This window comes from Brassica napus, chromosome A8 (assembly GCF_020379485.1).
Source record: "Brassica napus cultivar Da-Ae chromosome A8, Da-Ae, whole genome shotgun sequence".
In the NCBI taxonomy this organism is placed as follows: Eukaryota; Viridiplantae; Streptophyta; class Magnoliopsida; order Brassicales; family Brassicaceae; genus Brassica; species Brassica napus.
Genome location: NC_063441.1, coordinates 2,952,198 through 2,975,751, shown reverse-complemented (window position 1 = coordinate 2,975,751; position 23,554 = coordinate 2,952,198). Strand labels below are relative to the sequence as shown.

General features: G+C 34.4%; 2 protein-coding genes and 1 long non-coding RNA gene across 3 annotated transcripts; 1 reads left to right on the top strand and 2 right to left on the bottom strand.

Annotated features, from left to right (window-relative positions):
• The first annotated feature begins 988 nt into the window (after positions 1-988).
• LOC125576991 (protein trichome berefringence-like 7) lies at positions 989-3,203 on the top strand. The gene is made up of 4 exons (XM_048737574.1): positions 989-2,281; positions 2,361-2,519; positions 2,592-2,865; positions 2,946-3,203. Exons 1-4 carry the CDS (start codon positions 1,398-1,400, stop codon positions 2,952-2,954), a joined length of 1,326 nt encoding a protein of 441 aa, XP_048593531.1. The 5' UTR covers positions 989-1,397; the 3' UTR covers positions 2,955-3,203.
• A 1,048-nt stretch (positions 3,204-4,251) lies between these two features.
• LOC106360508 (signal recognition particle 54 kDa protein 3) lies at positions 4,252-7,304 on the bottom strand. The gene is made up of 9 exons (XM_013800120.3): positions 6,944-7,304; positions 6,766-6,865; positions 6,542-6,695; positions 5,793-5,943; positions 5,562-5,710; positions 5,331-5,431; positions 5,084-5,241; positions 4,884-4,998; positions 4,252-4,815 (listed from the first exon to the last, which is right to left on the bottom strand). The coding sequence occupies exons 1-9, from the start codon at positions 7,172-7,174 to the stop codon at positions 4,484-4,486; spliced, it is 1,491 nt and encodes a 496-aa protein (XP_013655574.2). The 5' UTR covers positions 7,175-7,304; the 3' UTR covers positions 4,252-4,483.
• A 5,000-nt stretch (positions 7,305-12,304) lies between these two features.
• Positions 12,305-14,188, bottom strand: LOC106360341. Its single transcript, XR_001272744.2, has 2 exons — positions 12,645-14,188; positions 12,305-12,539 (listed from the first exon to the last, which is right to left on the bottom strand). It is a non-coding gene; the product is annotated as an uncharacterized LOC106360341 (long non-coding RNA).
• Positions 14,189-23,554: the final 9,366 nt, after the last annotated feature.

Genomic DNA, 23,554 nt, shown 5'->3' with positions numbered 1-23,554 from the left:
ACATGAACAGCTAGTTCATTGGTCAAAAGAAGTATGGTTTCAGCACGGTACTCCTAAGTTTGCTACTTTCATTGGATTACATATCAAAACAGTTAGGCGACTGGAGATAGAATGCTTAGCTGGAACACTAGTACAAATTCTTCATGTGTCCTCTGTCAGGGTCTTTTCGAATCAGGGGATCATCTGTTTTTCGAATGACCATATTCTACTGAAGGCTCATCAATACTGATGTGAGTGTTTTTGTAATCAAGTTTCACAACAAAGTAGCTGGAACTAATGGAGTTAATTTTGGAGTTAATCACAACAAAGTGATTAACCAATGATTTTTGTCTTTTTCAAACATATAGCAAAGTCAAGAAGAGCTAATTTATATTGAACTTTATTGTTTCCTAAAAAGAAAACCACCATATGTTTGCTTCCTGTCTTCAGTTGTAGAGATTTTTTTTTTGTTGGATTTTAATAATTAACTGGAAACTAATCAAAGGTAAAGATCAAGATCAAGTTTCATGATTTAAAAAAAAAAGTTTCATGATCTTATCAAATCTCTGTTTTTCTGTCTTGTAAATAACGCTTATGTTTCTCTTATCAGATTCAATCTGAACTACTTTCTAGACCTAATGCAAATCTAAAACAAAACTGTGAGTTTTATTGCCAAAAGTGACTAAACTTATGAACATGTGTTCCCATCATTAAATACAAAGTAAATTGCATTTAATCTGTATCACCAAACTTCTTGTTGTCTCTGTTTAGAACCAACAGAAAAATAGTACATACGCTATATATATCATATGATTAGTGATACGATCAGTGATTAACATTATCCGATTAACCATAAACAATGCGTCTTTGCAACAACATAGACAATGATCCAAGACCAGAACATTCTTAAAAGACAATTTTTCAATATTTTTCTTCATAGTAAATTACCAAATTACCCTTTACGCTATTTCCAAATCTCGACGCATCATCGAACTTTGATTTATATAATTTTAATTACAGAGCAGACATCGGAACCAGACAGTGTCCCTCTTTCCTCGCCGATCTCTCTCTCTCTCTCTTCCTCATCTCCGATCTCAATCAAAACACGCGTCTTTGATCTCTCTCCGCATTCGAAAAAACATCAAAGTCTCTGTTCTTACCTACCGTTCTCAAATTCGCAATCTTTCGCCAACTCTTTTTCACGGTATCGCTTCTTCTCTTTCGATTCGGCTGGATTTGATCGATACCCATCTCGTGATTCAATCTGGGTTTGCGTCAAAATGTTGAATTTCCCTGGAAAATTACATCAAGTCTAAGAGATTGGATCATCTCTCTGTTCTTGCATGATGGGTTTAAATAGAAAGGTAAGGAGCTAAGAGATATATAGATAGATAGAAGGATCAAATGATTGAGGAACAATGAGTAGTTTCACAAAGAGCACATCGTTCAATAGAAGAGCATTGAGTTCTTTATCTGTAGAAAGCCCTAGGAGCACCTCTTCAACCGCCTTCAACAGCCCCATTGGCTCAGCTTTCGCTAGCCCGAGAACGTTCGGAGGAAGTCCACGGCCTTATACAAACCGGTTAAAAGAGATCTCCTACTTGTTTCAAGTCCTCATCGTCGCAGGAACACTTGTCTCGTTTCTTGTCATCATAGCTGGTGGTTACCTCTACGTTGTTCCTAGCCTCGGTTATAATGGTGCATTGCAGTTTAATGACACCTCTGTTATAATTAATAGTAAGGAGTGTGACATATTCGATGGGAGTTGGGTGGTTGACGATAGCTACCCTTTGTACAACGCGTCTGAATGTCCGTTCGTGGAGAAAGGGTTTAACTGTTTAGGCAACGGGCGTGGGCACGATGAGTATCTAAAGTGGAGGTGGAAGCCTAAGCATTGTAACGTCCCGAGGTTCCAAGTGCGTGATGTCTTGGAGAGGTTGAGAGGTAAAAGGATAGTCTTTGTGGGAGATTCGATGAGTAGGACGCAGTGGGAGTCTTTGATATGTATGTTGATGACGGGTTTGGATGATAAGAGGAGTGTTTATGAAGTCAACGGGAACAATATAACGAAGAGGATAAGGTTCTTGGGTGTGAGGTTTAGTTCTTTTAACTTCACGGTTGAGTTCTATAGATCGGTTTTCTTGGTTCAGCCTGGGAAGTTGTTGCGTTGGCACGCGCCGAAACGTGTAAAGTCCACGTTGAAGCTGGATGTTTTGGATGTGATTAACAATGAGTGGAGCTCTGCGGATTATCTTGTTTTCAATACTGGTCAGTGGTGGGTGCCTGGGAAGCTTTTCGAAACGTAAGCTTTGAATTGAATAACTTGGTATAGACTTTAGAGTGTTGTCTTTAAACTAACTGTTGTGTGTTTGGAACGTCAGTGGTTGTTACTTTCAGGTTGGGAACTCACTGAGGCTCGGGATGTCGATTCCTTCAGCGTATAGAGTAGCGTTAGAGACATGGGCGTCATGGATAGAGACTAAGATTGATCCTAACAAAACTCGTGTGTTGTTTCGTACCTTTGAGCCATCGCATTGGAGGTACAACTCCTTAGCTTTTACCAGTTTTTGTTCTGCTTTTTCTTAAGATTGAAGTTTGGTGTTGTTGTGTAGTGATCATAGATCATGCAATGTGACGAAGTATCCAACCCCGGATACACAAGGAAGAGACAGAAGCATATTCTCTGAAATGATCAAAGAAGTAGTCAAGAATATGACGGTTCCGGTGTCGGTTTTGGATGTAACTTCGATGTCAGCGTTTAGAAGTGATGGTCATGTGGGTTTATGGAGTGATAACCCGTTGGTACCTGACTGTAGTCATTGGTGTCTACCTGGAGTTCCTGATATCTGGAATGAAATCTTGCTCTTCTTCCTCTTTAGACAACAAGTAACTTTCTTTCTCTTTGTTTTGGTTCTCTAACACAACAGTTTCTTTATGTCTGAATGTTTTGCTTACTTGATTTGCAGGTTCCGTGATAACGATTAACTGCAGGGTTTTGCAACATAACACGATAGAAAGAAAAAATGATTAACGACCCTTGAAGATTATATATCTCTAGGAGCTAATTGCTCCTGTTTCTTCTGGGACATAAAGGCACTGAGGGTCACAAAGTGATTCTTAAATTCATTCTTTGATTGTTTCTTCTACGTTCTTCTTCTTTATTGTATTATCGATTCAAAGAGAGTGAGAGGATCTTCTTCTGGTATAAAATTATTTCATTACTATCTGTGGCTTGATTCAAAGCAGTTTTCTTGGTGTCTAATAGCATTTTCAACTTTATTCCATTTTCCACTTCTTTTTTTTTTTTCCATCAAATTTTGTTATATTAATATTGGAGCCCAAAGCCCAAGTACCCAACAACAACAACCACAAAAACATTGGGCTCCAAACGAAAAGGCCGAAGCCCAAATACATTAAACGGGCTCGAAGGCCCAAAATCCAAACACCACAACCTGTAGACCCAAGAGAGAGAGACTGATGTCGGCCGCTTTCTCGCGATCCGCACCCTCATCTCCGTCTCAACTACCGCCGGAGAATCACCATCGATTTACCGCGCCACACCGGAGCTCTTAGACTCCTTACCTACTTCACCGCGACCGCCAACTCTCCCAGGACCGTCTAATCTCGGAGAGAATCAATCGTGACCGAGATCTCATCCGCCAGAGTTCACTACGAGAACCAAGAAGGAGGCTTCGCTCAAACATCAATCTTTACTCCGGATAGCTTCTATCGTCCTCTGACGAGAACTCATCCAACAAACCCGAAACACCTTAACTTAACAAGTGAACGACACAAAAACTACAGAAACTAAACCCTGGGGCAGAAGCCGGCAGCAATGGATCTGTAAGAGCCTCCACGCTCCGGGGACTTGACCGGCGCCACAAAGCTAAGGAAGCCTCCACAATCCGGGAACTTTATCGGCGATGCAAGAGCTGTGTAAACCTCTATAACCCGGATCAAAACGCCGCTGAAATGGAGATCTGACTGTCCTATCTCCTCGCCGCAAATCCAGAGGAAAAAGAGTTGCAGAGAACTGTCCTATCTCCTATTTCCATTTTCCACTTCAAACTCTATTTTAAAATATCTTTTTTTAATTCCATTCCATTTTCATTTTAAATTAGAATAAAAAGTAGATTTACTTCAAAGTGGAATAATTTTATTTATTAGAATAGAATGGAATTACTTTTTTTTTTAATTTTTAAAAACAATGAAATTATACGTTGGATCACTTTATACAGAAAACAGTACTTCTACCAAATTTGCATACGAAAATGAAAATAGACACACGACATGTATATTATGTATATTAGGTGAAATTCTTTTACTTCGAGAAAGGAAAAATACAAAGAAAGTTAAACTGAAGGGGGAATGTAAAAACAGGAAAATTAAAAGAGGGAAATCAAAAAATATTTTCACAAAAACAAAAACAAAAACAAAAACAAAAACAAAAACTAACAACGACAACGAGCAAGATGTGGTTTTGGATGTGTAAGAAAGGACGGAACTACTTGTCTTTGCCGCCGCCAAACATACCCATCATATCTTTGCCAGAACCCATCTGTTTCATGAGACTCTGCAGACCTCCCATGCCTCCGAACTGTTTGAGCATCTGAGGAGGAAGGACCTTGCTCATGTGCTGAGCGTTCATGTTTCTCGAGAGTGCGCTCATGTCTCCATTCTTTGGGATCTTGAGTCCTTTCATCTTGCTCCACATCTTTGCTAGCCTCTTGTACTCTTCCAACATCTCCATCACTTCTCTTACCATCCTCCCAGACCCTCTCGCTATTCTCATCATCCTTGACTCGTTAAACATCTTCGGGTTCGAGCTGTCCAGTTCTGCACCAGTTAAACATCAGTTATTACTTCTACTCTGGATAAGTTTTATATTATTGTTCCGTTCTCACCTTCGTTTGTCATAGAATCCATCATCGTCATGTATCGCTTTATCTTCGCTTGGCTTTCTTTCTCGTGTCCTTTCGGCATCATTTGAGCAGCAGCTCCAGGTAGCATTGAGAAAACCTACACAAACCTCAGGGTTGTTATTATCATCTCAATCAACTCCTGCTCTTAAGCTTAGTAACATGTTGACAAAAGAGCTTCTGACCTCGCTAAGTGGGCCCATGTTCAGTAAGTTCTGGAACTGGTCGTACATAATTCTCAACGTGAAGTTACCCTGAGAGAGCTTTTCCAGAAGTTCAGGTTGTTGATCTTTAGGTACCACATCTTGTAGTTTATCCACGAATCCAGACCAATCTCCCATTCCTGTTGAGCATAAAAAAGATTCCGAGTCAATAAACAACCCATTGAGAGACTTTGATTACTATTCACAGTGCAATGTCATGAATGTTTACCTAAGAGACGGCTGACAAATGGTTTGACGTCAAACACTTCAAACTCATCCATATGCTCTCCTGTTCCGATGAAAATCACAGGACTCTTTGTCGCCGCAACACTAAGATTTTTATACAGACAATTTTGAAAACGGATCACATTCAGTGGTCCAATTGGAAAAGCCAACAAGATTTTTATACAGATTATTTTGAAAACATAGAACGAGATTTAGAAGGTTAAAAGATACGTACGCGCTAAGAGCACCACCACCCTTGGCATGACCGTCCATCTTAGTGATAATTACAGCTCCCACGGCAACACTTTGCTTGAATGCTTGAGCTTGGTCAAATGCAGCTTGACCAATACTGCTGTCCATGACAAATATAACGAGATCTGGTTTCTGAAAAAATGAAAGACCATGATCAGAGCCTGCAACATCAAACCAAGGAACAAACATAAGACTCCAAGACAACAGATCATACCGTTGCTTCAGCAACTTGACGCATTTCTTCAAAGAGAGTAGCTTCTTGTTTATGACGACCACTGGTGTCAACAATAATAAGATCACAGTTTTCTTTCTTAAACGTATCAACTCCCTCAACAGCAATTTTCACAGGATCGGATTCCGTGTAACTGCAAAGAATCACAACCCAGCATTAGCAAAATTCTATTATCAAAGTATGACTATAGGATAGTTTTTGTCCAGAATACTTGCATCTCCCTCTTTTACTGTCATTAATCCAACTACAAACAGCAAGCATAGTCGCAGTAATTGCAAATAGAAAAAGAAGACCTCAAGAGAGCGCAGGACAAAATATGCAAAAGGGCTTAAAGAACTACACGACACCTACTAGATGATGGAAAAGGAAATATAACTTAGTCCCTTTCAGTGCCAATTTTTGCAGCCACAGTTCTAAGCTAAACCTTGGACTTTGGACATTGACCCTACCGTCACAAATGAAGTTCCATATAGACACTCCTATACGTGAGCTACTATTCTATTGGAAACACAAGCACCAAAGCTGTTACAAACATGCAAGAAGAAAGCTGATACTAAGATAGCTTAGTACCATTACGTGCAGATTTTTGCAGCCATAGTCCTATACCAAACCTCAGAGCCTACTTCAAACAATTTCAGAAACTTTGTACTTTGATTCTACCGTCACAAAGAAAATTCCATCGCTTTTTTTACACTAACCTATACTGTTACTAAGAAAAGACAAGTTTATACCTTCCATAAAAGGGGATCCTAGCCTTGGTGGCATTCTGTTTCAGCTGATCGAAAGCACCAGCCCTGAAAGTATCCGCACACACCAGAGCTGGTTTATACCCTTTCTTCTGATGATAATAAGCATACTTGGTACACGTTGTGGTTTTACCAGCACCTAAACATTAACAGTCAAGTGAGATTACACAAACAATCAAGAAACAAACTCAATCTTACAAAGACCTCACCTTGTAACCCAACGAACATAACAACACTAGGTTTAGCCTTTTTGGGTGAAAACGCAGGCTTTCCTGGATCCAACATCTTACACAGTTCACTAAAGATAGCCTGATACAAAACAAATCAAATCCAATAACGAATCAAAATCCGATTCCTAATCGAATCCCAAATTAAAAAAAAAAAAACCTGCTCAATGATCCGTCGCTTGTTGTGGCCAGCGGCTAGCTCCTCGAGGTTAACGATCTTCTTGATATTGTTCTGCATCTCCCTCACGAGAGGGAAAGAGACATCCGAATGGAGAAGAGCGCGAGTGATCTCTTTCAAGCACTCGTTGAGAGCCTTCTCGTCGATGATCGTCACATTGCTCATCTTCTGCAAGGCGCTGGCGATCTGCCCGCCGAGCTCCGCTAAAACCATCTTCGCTGCTGGGGGATTCGACTAAGATCGAGGATCGGGATTGAGGAATTAGGGTTTTGATTCGGAGATCTTTCGTCGGGGATTAGAGAGGATTGTGACGGAGGAGAAGTTGTTGGTTTATTCTGATCCATGATTAGGACTTAGAGGGCGATGCATATCAAAATTGATGGGCCTAATGATGGGCTCTATATGCCCGCCCAATGGGTAAATTTCACAAACGGGTTCAAATCGGGTTTGTGTTTTTTTTTCCTGGAAATTGGACCCGTTTTTCTTGGTCAACTTTTGCTCTTTATTAAAATAAGCCCAATGGATATATACAAACACTCAGCTTACAACGGCTCATTCTAACTACAGTACACAATACAAACCAGCCCATGAAAGTCATCATCTTGCCACGCATCAAAGGAGGAGAAGAGAAGGACACACGTCATCCAGATCTTCTGCATGTTGTTGAGACGAGATTCACGCGCATTAGGGACGCACCACCGTGGGATAAAGACTTCGAGATTCACACTTGTCACCGTGGGATGAAGAACTTTTGAGAGCTTGCGCTATCGGCTGATTGCACCTGCTGAACCGTTGATCTTCGTTTGAGGATGCATCCACCATTAACCGCAGCTACTTGTTCAGAAATAACTTGTCTCACCGAAATTTAAGAACAGAGGAAGCTTTAGTCAATAAGAAAAAAAAGACCATTTGTTCGACCATCATAAATGCCATCTCTCTTCTTGATCAACTCCATAGATGACTGCAACATCCTTCAAATCCGCTCAGCTTCCAGTCAGAGACGCTTTCTTCAAGCCAAATGGCTATACTTTCAAAGAAAGTATGATTCTCCTATGAAGTGTTAAAGTGATCGATGATCTAATCACTGTCGGGATCAAAATCAAACTGGGTGGAAAGCTAGAGGATCTAAAAATATGATTAGAACAATCAGAATGTTTTATTCACATTCAACCATATCAGAGAAGATGAGAATGACAAGCACTTTGATATTGGATGAAACAACACATCAAAATCGCCTATACGAAACAGAGAATCGCCTATGCGAAAACAGATAATAGCCTTAGCGAAACAAAAACAACTTGATCCATAGATCAAAGAGAAATATTTAACATCAAAAGCACAACATAAAACTCTTCCCCCCTCTGAAAAATCTGAATCTAGTAAGAGGAGAAGAAGAGTGAGTATTCTCTCTCTCTAGAGAGAGGAGAGAGACTCCCATCAGTTATTAAAACATATTGGACCAAAATTGGAGTGTTGGACTCGCTTATTCTTAGGTTCGCCTACATACTAATCCATAAAAAATTAACAAGTGTCATATTTTATTTATGAAAAAAACCAATAATAATATTAACTGACAAAAAAATTTGACATTATAAAATTTGGTAAATTTCAAACTTTTTAACTCAAATTTTAAACACTAAATTAGATTTTGATCTGCGCTTTGAAAGCGCATGATTAATTTTTATTGATAAAACTATTAGCCAATTTGTTAGTTCATAGAAGAAATGACAATTCTATTCGGTCAACATGTTTGTACTTGATAAATATTTTACACATTTGATAGAATAACTCAAAACTTTTTTTTTTGTAAAATGTCTACTCAGTAATCGTAGATTGGTTTAGGAAAACCAACTTTATTTTAAGCTTTTAGTATCCAAATATCTTAACTTTTCTATAAAATAACTCATTTTTTCCCTTTAATAGTGTGCAAGACAAGAATTTGAGTTGGGGTTGAGATTACATGTTAGCTTTAATCTCTAGCATTAATGTGGAATCTCTACTGAAGCTCATTTCTGATTCTCTACTGAAGGGACAAGTAAGTAGTTGTTTTGTGCTTTGTTTTGTGTGTAACTTATGCTGTAGAGACTCTAATGCTTTGGTTTTGCTATTTGACACAAGATGTGAAAGAATGCTTCTTGGGTAGGTTGTTTTCTTATGGTGCTCTAGCACGATCTGAAGTCTAGAGCATTCATTGTCCAGTTTGGAAGTTGTAAGTTCCCTGAGAATGTCAAAATCTTGCCAACCAAAAGGTTCTTTGCAAAACCTCAACCTTTTCTTTCTATTTTTCTTTCTCTTGAAATAAATGTTATCAAAGGAAGAAAATCAGCAGCAAGGATGGAGAAGATGGGGATGATGGAGGAATCGATAGCAACCGCTTCTATATTATTAACACAAACACAAACATTTCGTAAGCTCGATCTTCCACTCACTCTACTGATGAAAGCTTCCTGATTCTCTCCAATTAAACTAACTGATGATCGCTAGGACGCTATGATGGATCATCCCATGATTATCTGGTTTCTTCTTTCACCGCTTTGGCTGCATGCTCGAGCAGGAACGCTTAACAAAATCTGTTTTAACTTTCGTTAATCTTTTTTGTACTGGGCTGCTTGTAATGATTACTTATTGGGCTGTAATGTTTTTTTTTTAAATAGAATGCCATCTTTAAAAGAAAAAACACTAACATTTCCCATTATCCAAAAGGTAAACACACAACAAATTAACACACACTATTATATAAAGAAAAATATTACAAAAGCAACACCAACCAGACACGTAAATTTGCTAGAACTTTTATAAAATCCATAGAAACGGTGGTGAGTGAATGCCACTATAATTAGAAAAAAGACCTACAAGTCCTAACCGCTCCCAAACTACACAAATAAACCACCATAATACAAGAGAACAACTAAATATTATACATCTATGTTTATCAACTAGTTCCACAATCCCTAACACTATTCTACAATCAAAAATATACATCCCACAATGGAATCCATCAGTCTCCTGTTGACTTCACCATCACCCAAAGCAGAGCCGGTCCTGAAATTTAAAACTAACTCGGGGGCCTTATTCAAAAATAAAAAAAAATTATTTTTGATTTGGAATTGATAATAATTTTCTTATAGCGAAAACTTTACGGAGAAATTTTATGTTTACCATTTTTATGATACCACTTTTCATCTTTACCACTACTAAAGGGACATTTTCAAAAATATCTTCTTCATTAAGTGGCAAAAGACTCTTATACTTTTGTTATCTATATATATAATAAATAATTATTTAAATAACTAAAAAAAATTAAAAAATATTTTTTATGTTTTCGAATTATACTTTTTTAAATTCAAACTTTTTTATATTTTTTTCGAATTTGTTTTTTTTTTCAAAATTTATTTTTGAAAATCAAAAATTATGTTTGAAACTATTTTTAAAAATTTTGTTTAATATTTTTTAAGTATTTATTTATATATTTATTAGAATTCTAAATTTCACATTCCAAAAATCATACCTCACCCCTCAACTCTAAATCCAAAGTCTAGATTAGTTAATTCTAAAGGTATAAGTATCTTGTACTCTTCATTAAAAGTGAGGGTAAAAGTGGTTAGCGTAAACATAAAAAATTATATTATGAATGTGGTATTTGTGGTAATTTTTCCAAACTTTATTGGAATTATATATTGTATTTAAATAAAAAGTTATTAGTTTCAGTTACCATAAAAATAATATTCTTTTTACTGTAGTTTTAGTCATTTTCAATTATAATAACCCAAAATTTAACATTTTCTATTAAATTTATGCATTATAAAATGTATTTTACTTTTTATTTTACATTTGCATTATATATAAATATATGAATATATATATTTATATATAAATAAATATAGAAACCAATAATTTTTGAATAAAAAACAAATTGTTAACCGGAACCCCCAAAAATGGGGGCTCCAATCAAATGTTTGATAATCATGTACTCAAACCCGACTTTGGTCCAAAGAAGAAAAGGTTACCAAGTTTGGATTAATGAAATTATTTCAACATAAAATAACAATAAATAAATCCCACAAATATACTACTTTGTTATAACAAGAAAATAATACACAATATTAAACACATAAAATAACCACAGTTGATCGCCTCACCTCGGTCTTTTTTTTTTTGATAATCCAGGTATCCGGATCTTTCACTTAGTTTGACTTTCCTACCGCGTCTAACCAAAATTGGCGAAGAAGGTCCTGGAGGCCAAACGAAAACCATGTTAAATCCACTGTGGCCGGGGCTCGAACTCGTGATGGCAGATACCTCAGCCGAGGTTCCTTTACCACCAGACTACGAGACACGATTCCTCGGTCCTTTTATAATACAAATATCTGGCAAATCAAAGACCACAGCCAAACACAACACCGCCTCCACATATTTATATAGAGCAACAATCACATCTCCAACCATGCGCTTGCGTAGTAGCCCTTAGTAGGATCTAATACTGCAGATCGCGAAAATAATTGGGAGATGTAAAAGCTTTCATACAACTATTCTCTTAGGTTTTTATGTTTCTCCACATCTTTTTTTTTTTATGAAATTTTAAATTTATTGATCATCAGAGAAAAGAATTGTTATATACAAACTATGTTTAGCAATCTAAAGTAAAGAATCACCAAAGGAACTAACAGAACTAAGTCCTTCCAATACGTGTACTGAACCAGCGTTGAAGCAACCCAAGAAGACGTGGCTTCTCGTAGTACCTAGTGGAGAGTATCCTATGACGTGGCTTCTCCACATCTTTTTTACTTGATGCCGATTACAAAATGGATCTTTTCAGAAAACAAAGCGATTCACAATGTAGGATTTGCACAAATATTAATAAATCATTTTAAATAGTATAATGGCTTTTTACTTTCCATCCATCACAATTTGTTCCAACTTCCAAGACCCAAACTATGATTTCTCCTCTCTTTACTACAACTTTCTCTTCTTCATGATCCTCATCGTCCTTCTCTCGCCTGTCACCGCGGAGGAAGAATGAAAAAGCAGACGACGTAGAAGCTGGTTATCTAAACCCATTTCTCTAATCTTAACTGGACTGATCGTGTTTTGGGTCAGATGTTTTTAAAGAAAGAAGATGAAACACTTGTTTCTCTTTTTTTTTTTTTCTCAGGTCTAAGAGTAATTTTAAAATGTACGTCTCCGTTACTAGCACAGATATTTTCAGCCTCCCAATAACTTAAATCAATTAATTTTCAAATTACAAAGAGATAGCTGATTCCAAAAATTACTGAATTTAATCATATTAACTTTGATTTGATATAGGTAATTTATCGCATTATAAATCTTTAGTATACATATATGTATAAAAAACACATGAAAAAGTATTTAATATTATGTTTTGAAAAGAGATACAAGTGCATTTGACTAGATTATTTCATCTTCGATGCATATTATCTTTCACAACAACATTCGTTGTTAGTACATACACCTATAAAATAACCCCAGTCATGACAATGGCTAGTGCAACCTACGTTCCAATTGTGTCTGCACGGATCTGGGGGAAAGCATACTATGTCCGTCTGCTTTATTCCAATACCTATTTATAAATAAAAATCATTTAACCATTTGTATTCCATTTGTATTTAAAATAAACGAACAAAAGAAACAATAAAAAATTGGAGGTATAAAAAATAATTATTACCCGGAGCATGAACAGGTGGAATATAACGATGAGCATCAGATATGATAAAAAGGACAGTAAAAACAAATGCAATTAAAGTTCTCATAGTAATAGTCACTTAGGATATATTGTATAATGTATTCTCTTACGAAATGTTATGAGTTTTTCTTTCTTTGGTCTGGTTATATATATAATACACAAACATATGCAAAAGAAAGGTATTTTGTATGGTCAAAGATGAAGAGGAATATAGTCTTTCCTTTCTACTTTTATAAAGATAAATGATTTCATTTCCCTTTATCTCCATTGCCAATTATGGAAATTTCTGAATCTTTTATGGAATTATTTTTTAGTTTTCCATACGTAATATGATTCTTATACGTAGAATACACAATCATATGTTAAAGAAAAAATATTTTCTTGGCCAAAGATGAAAACTATTGGGAGATCAAGAAGATCAACTCATATCTAATAGTCAAGTTTAAGGATATATATCAATATCTTAGAAATGAAACTCATCATTATCTATAATGTAATATTCTATATTAGTTATGAAATACAAAATATTACATATAGATAATGATAAGTTTCTGTTACAAAAAAACATAAGATAATGATAAGTTTCATATTCTAAGATATTGATGTATATCGTTATCTTGACTATTAGATATGGGTTGATATTCTAAATCTACTAATAAAAATGATCTAAGTTGAGATGGGTGTAAAAACTATATATCCAAAGTATGGCTGCTTAATACGGATTTTGGTTTTTTCAGTTTTTTTTTTGGTATTTGGATATCTAAAAATTAGATACCAATCAACGGATCTTGGGCTAGTGGCACTTGAGGGATAACTCCAATACGAGAAACCTACAGTTTGATCTCCGTTGGCCACTAGATAATTTAATATTACACTTCTGGGACCCACATAATATTTGGCTTACCTCGGTCGTCGGACATGGTGGTTAATTAAAAAAAATAATATACCATGATAAAACCATATCTACTATGTTTGGTTCGGGTTATATATTGTCGGTTTTTTATTTATTCGATTTTATACCAACAACTTCAACTATATTTATCTTTTATAAAAAAAATTTACTTTATTTTTGTGTGATTAAAATTTGAATTTATTAAACAATACTCTAATTTTTAATTATGATGCTTTCTAATTTATTTAACTAATAAAAATAACTATTAAATAAATTATAATTATTATAATTTCATAAGATGAAAAGATTAAAAATATCATAATATTATTAAATAAATTAAGTTTAGCACAAATATATGTCAATGAAAGTCTTTATTTAAAATGACAAATTAATATAATTAATGTCTAAAATATCAAGATCATATCAATAAAATAAACTTCGTATATATATATTATCAATTCTATCATGTAATTTACATATAACTATATCCTTATATTTTAATGAATGGGTTTTTTGCAAAATTCACCTACAACTCAAAGTCAAACACAAAACTAACCACCTTTTTTTTTAAATTAGTTATGCCCTATTCACCCCACAAGTTCATATAATTAACGAAAATGCCATCAATTTTTTTTTTTATTTTTTTTTTCGAAAATGACATTTTTACTCTCACACCCTCATCATCTTCAAGTAATTACAAGATTGCCATTGTCATCAATACCCTAACCACCATGAACAACCAATTTGAAGCTCTTAATGCTCCCAAAATGGATTATTTCAGAAGTTTGACTTTCCCGGACGGCTTATATTTCAGTCGTCTGGTGAAAATTGAAATATCAATATTTTATTAACACTAAACGACTTACAATTAATTCGTTATAGATTAATTTTGCAATTGAAAAAAAAAACTTCAATATTTAATTATATCCAGACGACTTACAATTCAGTCATCCGCCCGACGACTTATATGTAAGTCGTCCATGATTTTATTCCAAAATTCTGGTCAAACCTCGTCAATCCTGGAAGACTTACAAGTAAGTCGTCTGACGGACAACTGAATTGTAAGTCGTCTATATATAATTAAATATTGAAGTTTTTTTTTCAATTGCAAAACTAACCTATGACGACTTAATTGTAAGTCGTCTAGTTTTAAAAAATATTGATATTTTAATTTTTACGAGACGACTGAAATGTAAGTCGTCCAGCAAAGTCAAACTTCTGAAATAATCTAGTCAAATGCAAAACTAACCTTGACGACTGAAATGTAAGTCGTCTAGCTTTTTTGGAGTTTTTTTTTTAACCAAACAAAAGTGGACGACATATTTTTCAGTCGTCTCAAATAACAGATTTTAAAGTCAATTGCAAAAATAACCTCTGCGTTGACCAGACGACTTATATTTTAATCGTCTAGAATACTTAGATTGAAGTCGTCCGCGTCGACCTAAATGGACGACTTCTCTGGAAGTCTACTAGATGACTTCCGTGGATGTCGTCCGCATCAATGTTTAATAAACTTGCATTTTCTCTAAAACTATAAAGACTTTTTAACATTTTCTTGTTAATTCATGTTTCTTAATGAATATTTGGGCTACTGAATGAAATTTATAACTTAATTGGTGATATTTATGAGGTTACCAATATTCACGTTAATTAAAGTTTCTAACTGATCCGAGAAGACTTTCATGGAAGTCTTCTCCGCTAGTTTTAAAGTCTTCTACGCTAGTTTTTGAATAACTTGTATTTTTAAGAGTGATAAGTAACTTCAAGATATGTAAAACTCATATTTACAAAATATGTTCTCTCCCTTAGTTTTACTAAATTTGACTAAGTTTTTCAAATAAAAAATATGATATGCCTTGACTAGTTACTATTGTTTGTTTCCATCTCTTAAGTATTGTTGTTATAGACACTAATGATGATTATTGTTACGAGTTGGAAGAAGGGTTAAAATGCTTCTTAAAATGGTGTATCAATATGAAGCTACCAACATTCTTGTTCATTAAAATGAGAAAAAGGCCATTGAAGTTTATTATTGCATATGAGATATCCAAAGATAAGAAAAAGCTACTGAAATCTATTATTTCATTGATTTGTAAATGTGTAAACACATTGTTAGTACATGTAATACATCTTGGGAAACATTATTACTGATTTTACAAAAAAATTCACAACTAAAAGAGTAGACATGCAATTCACAAAACAGATCACAAACAAAACTATTATAGATCAGTCTTCTATAAAGACAAGCTTGGACTCCACTTGATATGGAAGAAAACTTTGTCAGAAGACTTCCAGAAAATCCAGACGACTTCTAGGAAGTCCAGACGACTTCCAGGAAGTCCAGATGACTTCCAGGAAGTCCAGACGACTTTCAGGAAGTCCAGACGACTGAAATGGAAGTAGTCTGGAAGACTTCCTGGAAGTCGTCTAGTGCATTATATTTTAGACGACTAACAGGTAAGTCGTCCCAAAAGTCTTCCAAATCTGAAAAACCTGCATATCAAATCTAGATCTGAAAAACCTGCATATCCAAAAACATTCAAATGACTTAAAAACAGAAAAAATGAGTGGAAAATTAGATAAATCTACCTTTATAGAACACACAAAAATACATATCTAAAATTAATAGATCTACCTTTAAATGAGTAGAAGATGAGTACCATTTGATTAAAAACCTGCAAAAAAGATAGATTAATAAGAAAGACATGAGATAAAACTGAAAAATTCATATAAAATTTGGTGTTTTAAAGTCAAAGAGATTAGAGTGGGTTTGGAGAGTTTTAGTTTGGGAAAAAAAAGTAAGAACTTTATACAACAAGAAGTTACCAAATGAAGAAAAATCAGACATAAAAACTTACCAAAACACTCAGATCTATTATGAAAGGGAGACTTCGTCAGAAGACTTCCATGAAGTCCTGATGACTTCCAGGAAGTCCAGACAACTTCCAGGAAGTCCAGACGACTTCCAGGAAGTCGTCTGGAAGACTTGCTGGAAGTCGTCAAGTGCATTATATTTTAGATGACTAACATATAAGTCGTCTCAGAAGTCTTCCAGATCTAAAAAACCTGCATATAAAATCCAGATCTTAAAAACCTGCATATCCAAAAACGTTCAAATGACTTAAAAACAAAAAAATGAGTGGAAATACATGAGACAAAAGCCTGCAAAAGAGATAGATTAGTAGGAAATACATGAGACAAAACTGAAAAATTCATATAAAGTTTGGTGTTTTCAAGTTAAAGAGATTAGAGAGAGGTTGAAGAGTTTTAGAATGATGAACATTACATTTTTGTTGCAACCATTGGAGAGGATGAGAGAGAATGTGTAAATTTTTCTTTATATAGGGAGACAAAAAATTCAATTAGGTTAAATATTTTTGATTCAGACGACTTACTTGTAAGTCGTCCAGAAGACTTTAATATTTTTAGCGGGAAATTAAAATATTTTTAGCGGGAAACTAAAATAGAAGACTTCCCAGATGACTTACAAGTAAGTCGTCTGGTTTAAATTATTTAAGCGGGAAAATAATGTTTTTAAAAATTTTAGGCGGGAATATTTGGACGACTTACATGTAAGTCGTCTGTTTTAATTTCTTCACCAGACGACTGAAATGTAAGTCGTCTAGATCCTAAACATAACCCTTAAACTTAATTAACTAACTAAACACTTCATAAAATCAAATTAAACTTCAAAAGTGTTTACTATACACAAAAATAAATACGTGTAGGTAAAAAATTAATTTTTCAAAAAACATTCAAGCTTTCTAAAATCTAACCCTAAGAATACATACAATACTATAACATATGTTCCCAAACGCTAGACCAAAGAATACCATGATTCACTACCTACACTCATCTATGTTGAAAACAATTCAATTTTGTTATATTTTAATTTATATCACTTAAAACTGTTTATAATTACATGATTTTAATTTTTCGCTTATCAAAATTTTTTTTAAAAAATTTAAAAATTATTTTTAAGATCAGCTAGGCCTGGGCAATCGGGGTCCCAATCGGATTTCGATTTTATCCAATCGGGTTTTGGTTTTTCGGGTTCATCAAAATCAGCCCCATTCGGATTATATGAAAGTTCGGTTCGGGACCGGTTCGGATTCTATCGGGTTCAGGTCGGGGTTAGTGAATCTTCAAAGAACCGGTACAACCCAATATACTTTCGGGTTCGGGTCCCAATCGCTTTTTCGGTTTAAAAGTACCTGATTTTTACTTATTTTATAACTAAAACATGAGTAAAATCGGTTCTTCAGTTTTAAAATACCTGATTTGTACCTATTTTGTAATCAAAACTTAAGTAAAATCGATTCAAAAATAAGGAACATCAACCGTGATCATTTAAAATCAAACGAAAAGTAAACATATTTATTGATAAAAAGAAAACCAAATAAATAAAAGCATAAAACGAAAATCAAGTTCTCATGAAATGAGAAATATTGTTTAACGAAAACAAAATTTAAATCTAAATACTTCAAGATTCAACGGTCATCTTTAACCATCAACCTTCATGTAATAGAACCACCAACCTTCATGTAATAGATAAGTATTTTAGATATTCAATATTTCTTAATGTATTTTGGATACATATTAGGAATTGAGATCATGTTTGGTACAAGATCTTTTCGAGGTTTTGAATGTTTCGGGTTCTATCGGATATCCATTTAGATTCGGGTTCGGTTCAGATAATACCCATAACCCGAAATACCATAAAACAAGACCCATTCGGTATTTACGTCGGGTTCGGATCGGTTCGGATTCATTTTTATCGGATCGGATTCGGTTTGGGTTTTCGGGTTCGGTTTATTTGCCCAGTCCTAAGATCAGCTACACCAGAATACTTACTTTGAAGTTGTCCAGATGACTTCCAACATCTCAGACGACTCAGACGACTTACTAAGGCTATATTCGTAAAAATATCTTCTGTTTTTTTGTTTGGTCACAAGGGGCTGGGCTATAATTTCACAAGGCTTTTATGTTAGTTTTGCATTTGATTCAAGTTTGTGTATAGATTTGAGGTTAAAATCAAGTTGTGGGTAGTTTTGGCAAAAACCCCTTAATGAATCTACTTAATTGATCTAACTGGTTTATATACTGAACAATATTTATATTCCAGAGTTTTTAAAACTAACATATGTTCGATTTATACATTATAACCAATTCCGAACCACTTTCTCTTTTACAGTTCGGTTTTCAGTGGATTGAGCATCCTTAGTTCAAAGACTAAATCATATAATCAAAGTCTACACTTTTTCGCTAAGCTAATAAAAAAAAACTAATTGACTTCTAATAAATCGACGGATCATTATTTTGATTGGTCCGGTATAAAAATAGTTAAATAATCAACTAAAATTTATTAACCAACTATGTTTTGGTGTTGCATGATCATCCCATATTTATGTTTTGGGCATACCCCAACATACAATTCAAAACCAACAAAATATTGTTTTGTACATGATATGCAAAATTATTGTTAAATTTTGTAAATATATATATATATCAATTAATATTAATATCAATTACAAAAATTATTCAAATTTTGTTAAATTTTAAACGATACAAATATAAATAGTTATTGTTAAATAATGAACAAAAACTCTCTTGTTTAAACTTTCATGCATTGATTGTTTTCTTATCATTAGGTGGTAATAGGTAAAATATTTACGGGTACCCGGCGAGAAGATGTTTACAAAATTCTGTTAATTATTCAAATAGTTTTTAAAGTTTTTTGCAAATATGACTCAAAACTTGAAGTCAAACACAAAATTAACCCATGTTTTTTTAGAACTTTGACTTGCCTCTTTCATATCCAAAGTTCAGATTGTTCACGAAAATGCCATCGTTTTTTTCTTTTCGAAAATGCATATTTTACTTTATCACCCTCATCTTTCTCAAGTATTCACAATATTGTTATTGCCATCAATACACCAACCACCATGAACAACCAATTTAAAACTCTTAATGCACCTAAAAATCAATTTACACTCTTTTTTTCCCAATTTTTATGAACTAAAAACAACATTTATTTACTTTATCTCCATATTCATCCAAAAAAACCAAAATTTTGATTTTAAATTTTTTAAGGTTCATTGAGCCATTGAAGGTTACGATTCTCGGTGGGTTACTTTCGTTTGAGCTTCTATGTGCGTGGAGAAGAGTTCTGTGTGCTAAGGAAGTTATCTCACTAATTTAAGGTATGAAATCGAAATTTTATCCAGATCTGTTCGCCTAAAAGACTTTCGGGTAAGTCTTCTCGCTGTAGAAGACTTACATGTAAGTCTTCTGATCAATGCAAAGGTTAATTTTGTAATTGACTTTTAAATGCGTTTTTTTAGATCCTACTTATACTGAAGTTGTCCATTTTTGCTTGTTTTAAAAAAAAAAAATCTCGAGGAACCCAGAGATGACTTCCATGTAAGTCGTCTATGATAAACAAGTTAGTTTTGCATTTGACCGGAATATGTAAGAAATTTGACTTCTTCTGGACCACTTACTTGTAAGTCGTCCAGTAAAAAAACCAAAAAAAACAATATTTTATTATACCTAGACGACTTTCATGTAAGTCCTTTCAGGTTAGTTTTGCAACTGGAAACTTAAATATTTAATTTATTCTAGATGACTTATTTGAAAGTCGTCCGGTCAACGACTTACACGAAAGTCATCCAAGATTTTCTTTCGAGATTATGGTCAAACCTTGCTTATCTTGGACGCCTTCCGTATAATTCATCGACCGGACGACTTTAAAGTAAGTCGTATAGTAAATAAGTTTTATTTTCCAATTGTAAATCTAACCTGAAACGACTTACATGGAAGTCGTCTAGTTATAATAAAATATTGATTTTTTTTTTGGTTTTCAATTGTACGACTTATATATGTGTAAGTCATCGAGGAAAAGTTTAATTTCTGACACAATCCGGTCAAATGCAAAACTAATATGTTTATCCTAGACGACTTACATGGAAGTCGTCTCTATTTTTTTCGAATTTTTTTTAAAAACAAAAGTATGAAAATATTTACAAAAGAAGACTTCCAAAGAAATCTGCTGTAGAGACGACTTCTCTGGAAGTCATCCTTTGTAAAATTTTAATTGCAAAAATGACATAAATGGACGACTTCTACGGAAGTCTACCAGAAGACTTCTGTGGATGTCGTCTGCGTCAATGTTTAAGAAACTTGCAAGAAACATTTTCTTGTTAATTCATGTTTATTAATCAATATTTGGGCTACTGAATAAAATTTATAACTTAATTAGTTATATTTATGAGTTTACCAACATTCATGTTAATTAAATTTCTAGCTAATGTGCTTTTAGCTCATACATGTTCTATGTTTGCTAATGTGTTTTATTTTGAATTTTTGCAGATGGATCGTCAGTTACATGCAGTGTATGGAGAATGTTTGTTGAAAGATGGCTGTTGGAATTGTGTGGTTGATAAGTTCAGAGGAGCGAGACTGTTCTTTTTGAGTGAAAGTTCGACACATGTTGAACTCATTGCAATGGCTCAAGAAGATTATAACCTAGACAAGAACACCGAGTCTGTGGGGTTAGCCTACTCATTACCAGAAGCAATGATGCAATGGATGGCTCCAAACACCCCTCATATTCATATTACAAGTGATAAAAAAGTTCGGAACTTGCTCGGGATAACTAAAACGCATGAAGTACGACTTTATGTATCAAGCCTTAGCAAGATGAGAACGGTTCAAGAGGAAATGGAAGAAGAAGATGAAGGGGGTGAAGCTGATGAAGGGGATGAAGATGATGATGATATGGCTGAAGATGAAAATCATGATGGAGAGGAGGATGTTAGGGAGGAGGATGGTGCGGACGAGGATGCTGATATCCCTGATGTTGCTCAAGCGGTTGATGATGCTGAGGATTACAGTGAGTATGGAAAGGTTAAAGATGAGGATGAGGAAGAAGATGATGATATGTGTTTTGAAGATTTCAAAAGTACATATGGTAGTGAAGGAGGAAGATCGAATGCTAGCAAGATCTATGTCAACCAGAGTTTTGCTAGTATGGATGCACTGGTTTCAGAGATGCGGTTGACAACAGTGAGGCGTAAGTTCTCCTTCAGAATATACAAGTCAACGAAAAATTTTCCTTGTGGCAACATGTCGTGTTAATGGTTGCAGATGGAAGATCAGAGCGAGTGTGAAACATGGGACAAACACGTTTTGGGTACATGTTTTGTGGCAGACATAATCGCTTAGCGGAAACAATTTACTCCAAAGTATATTGGTAGGTTTTTCATAGATCGTGTTGGAATCATTGATGGGTTGAATCCGTAGAACACTTGTTGTACAATGGATTTTTTTCTTTTGAATTCAATTTAACATTCAATCCAAAAAAAAAAAAAATTAAACTTGTTTTAAATTTTAGTGGTGGCAGCTGCCCCCTTGCTGCATAACGTGCATCCGCCACTACATTCAAAGGAGATTCACAAATAAAACATTTTACCTTTAGAGAAAAAGTCGGAAGAAGTATCGACTACACCAGTTCTCCAATGTCTATCATCATCCTGAAAAAAATTGTGGAGCAAAAGGAGATTAGCTTAATTAACACATACAATTGATTTTTTACTTTATGGTTATGAAGAAGTGATTCAGTATAGAAGTAACCTCCAAGACCAATAGGCGTTTCAGCATTTGCTATGTTCATTAATGCAAAGAGTTCAACTAGTCTTAATGTTTCTGCTGAGATTGATTAAATTGTTCAATTATCTTGAATCCTTACTCTGCAATTACGTATTACCTAAAAGATAGGTGAACTCATCATATCGTCAATGTTCACAAACAATAATGGAGACGAAATCATGAAAACATAAATGAGGATTATTAACAAAACTAACTAAACATTGACAGCCAGCATAGTCTCTATGTTGGCTTTGCGAGCACACATATGCACACATTGTGGTTATGTCAGCCCGCAACAAGACACATCTACCCCAACTAAGAGTTGTTTCAATAGAAGGAAGCCATGCATTTGAAGAGAAATAGAGAAGACATTTGAAAACATATAACGCTATAATCTTTTCTAAAAAGTGATTTAGATGAATGGCTGAAAAAAATCTGAAATTCTACCTTCAAATTATGCATTTGGTGGACAATGAATTGTATCTCTCTTTGGTTCGATTGTTTCCTCATGCTACTAAAGTAAAGTCATGCAAAAATAAGAGAAGATTGTTACAAAAAAAAAAAGAGAAGACTTAAAATGTCTTTTTAAAAGGCAAGGAGTTAAGGATATTACAATATCATTTCAGCGCCTACCAAATAAAAGAAAACAACATACCTACTCTACATCTAAATCTCAGTTTTGTTGAAGACTAACTTTAAAGAACCACAAAAAAGGGAGGAACACATATGTGAAAAACTATGAACACACATGAGAACACCTTAACCTTTTTCCTCTCCTCATCTTCTTATACACAACATATTTCTCCCCTCCATGGCATTAATAATGTCCAGACAACAAATGAAACCACTTTTTCTTGTTACAATTTGAAATTTCTAATCAAGGCATTTTCCTTTTAATAGCTCAACCGTAGAATATGTAGCAGTAATCTGCCCATAATAAGGTGATTGGTTGGGAAACACGATTAGAAAGAGAATGATGAAATAATCTTTCGAGAAAACGCTTTTGCATAATCTCTGTTTAATTGAAGAGGTTAACATAGAAGAATAGTAGGATGAAGACCGTGCATGTTATAACTATATGTGATGTGTATAAATAAAATGATCTAATTGTTTATCTCAGTTTTTTTTACATCTCGGTTTCTCAAGGATTTACAAAAATATCGTTCAACTCAAGAGTCACTTGTTTAATTATAGTGTTGATTTTTTCTATTGAATGTTCACTATAAATAAATTTTCTAATAATCCAAAATAACTTTTGATATTAATTATTAACTACCACTAACAAACTAACAAGGCCATCAAATACAAAGCTCGGCCAATTTCAATAGGCATAATGAAGATAGTTCGGCCC

Coding starts and splice junctions, on each gene's coding strand:
- LOC125576991 (XM_048737574.1), top strand. CDS start 1,398: ATGAGTAGTTTCACAAAGAGCACATCGTTCAATAGAAGAGCATTGAGT. Junction 2,282..2,360: donor CCTGGGAAGCTTTTCGAAAC/GTAAGCTTTGAA, acceptor TTGGAACGTCAG/TGGTTGTTACTTTCAGGTTG. Junction 2,520..2,591: donor TTTGAGCCATCGCATTGGAG/GTACAACTCCTT, acceptor GTTGTTGTGTAG/TGATCATAGATCATGCAATG.
- LOC106360508 (XM_013800120.3), bottom strand. CDS start 7,174: ATGGTTTTAGCGGAGCTCGGCGGGCAGATCGCCAGCGCCTTGCAGAAG. Junction 5,944..6,541: donor AGGATCCCCTTTTATGGAAG/GTATAAACTTGT, acceptor GATTCTTTGCAG/TTACACGGAATCCGATCCTG. Junction 5,432..5,561: donor GGTGGTGGTGCTCTTAGCGC/GTACGTATCTTT, acceptor TAAAAATCTTAG/TGTTGCGGCGACAAAGAGTC.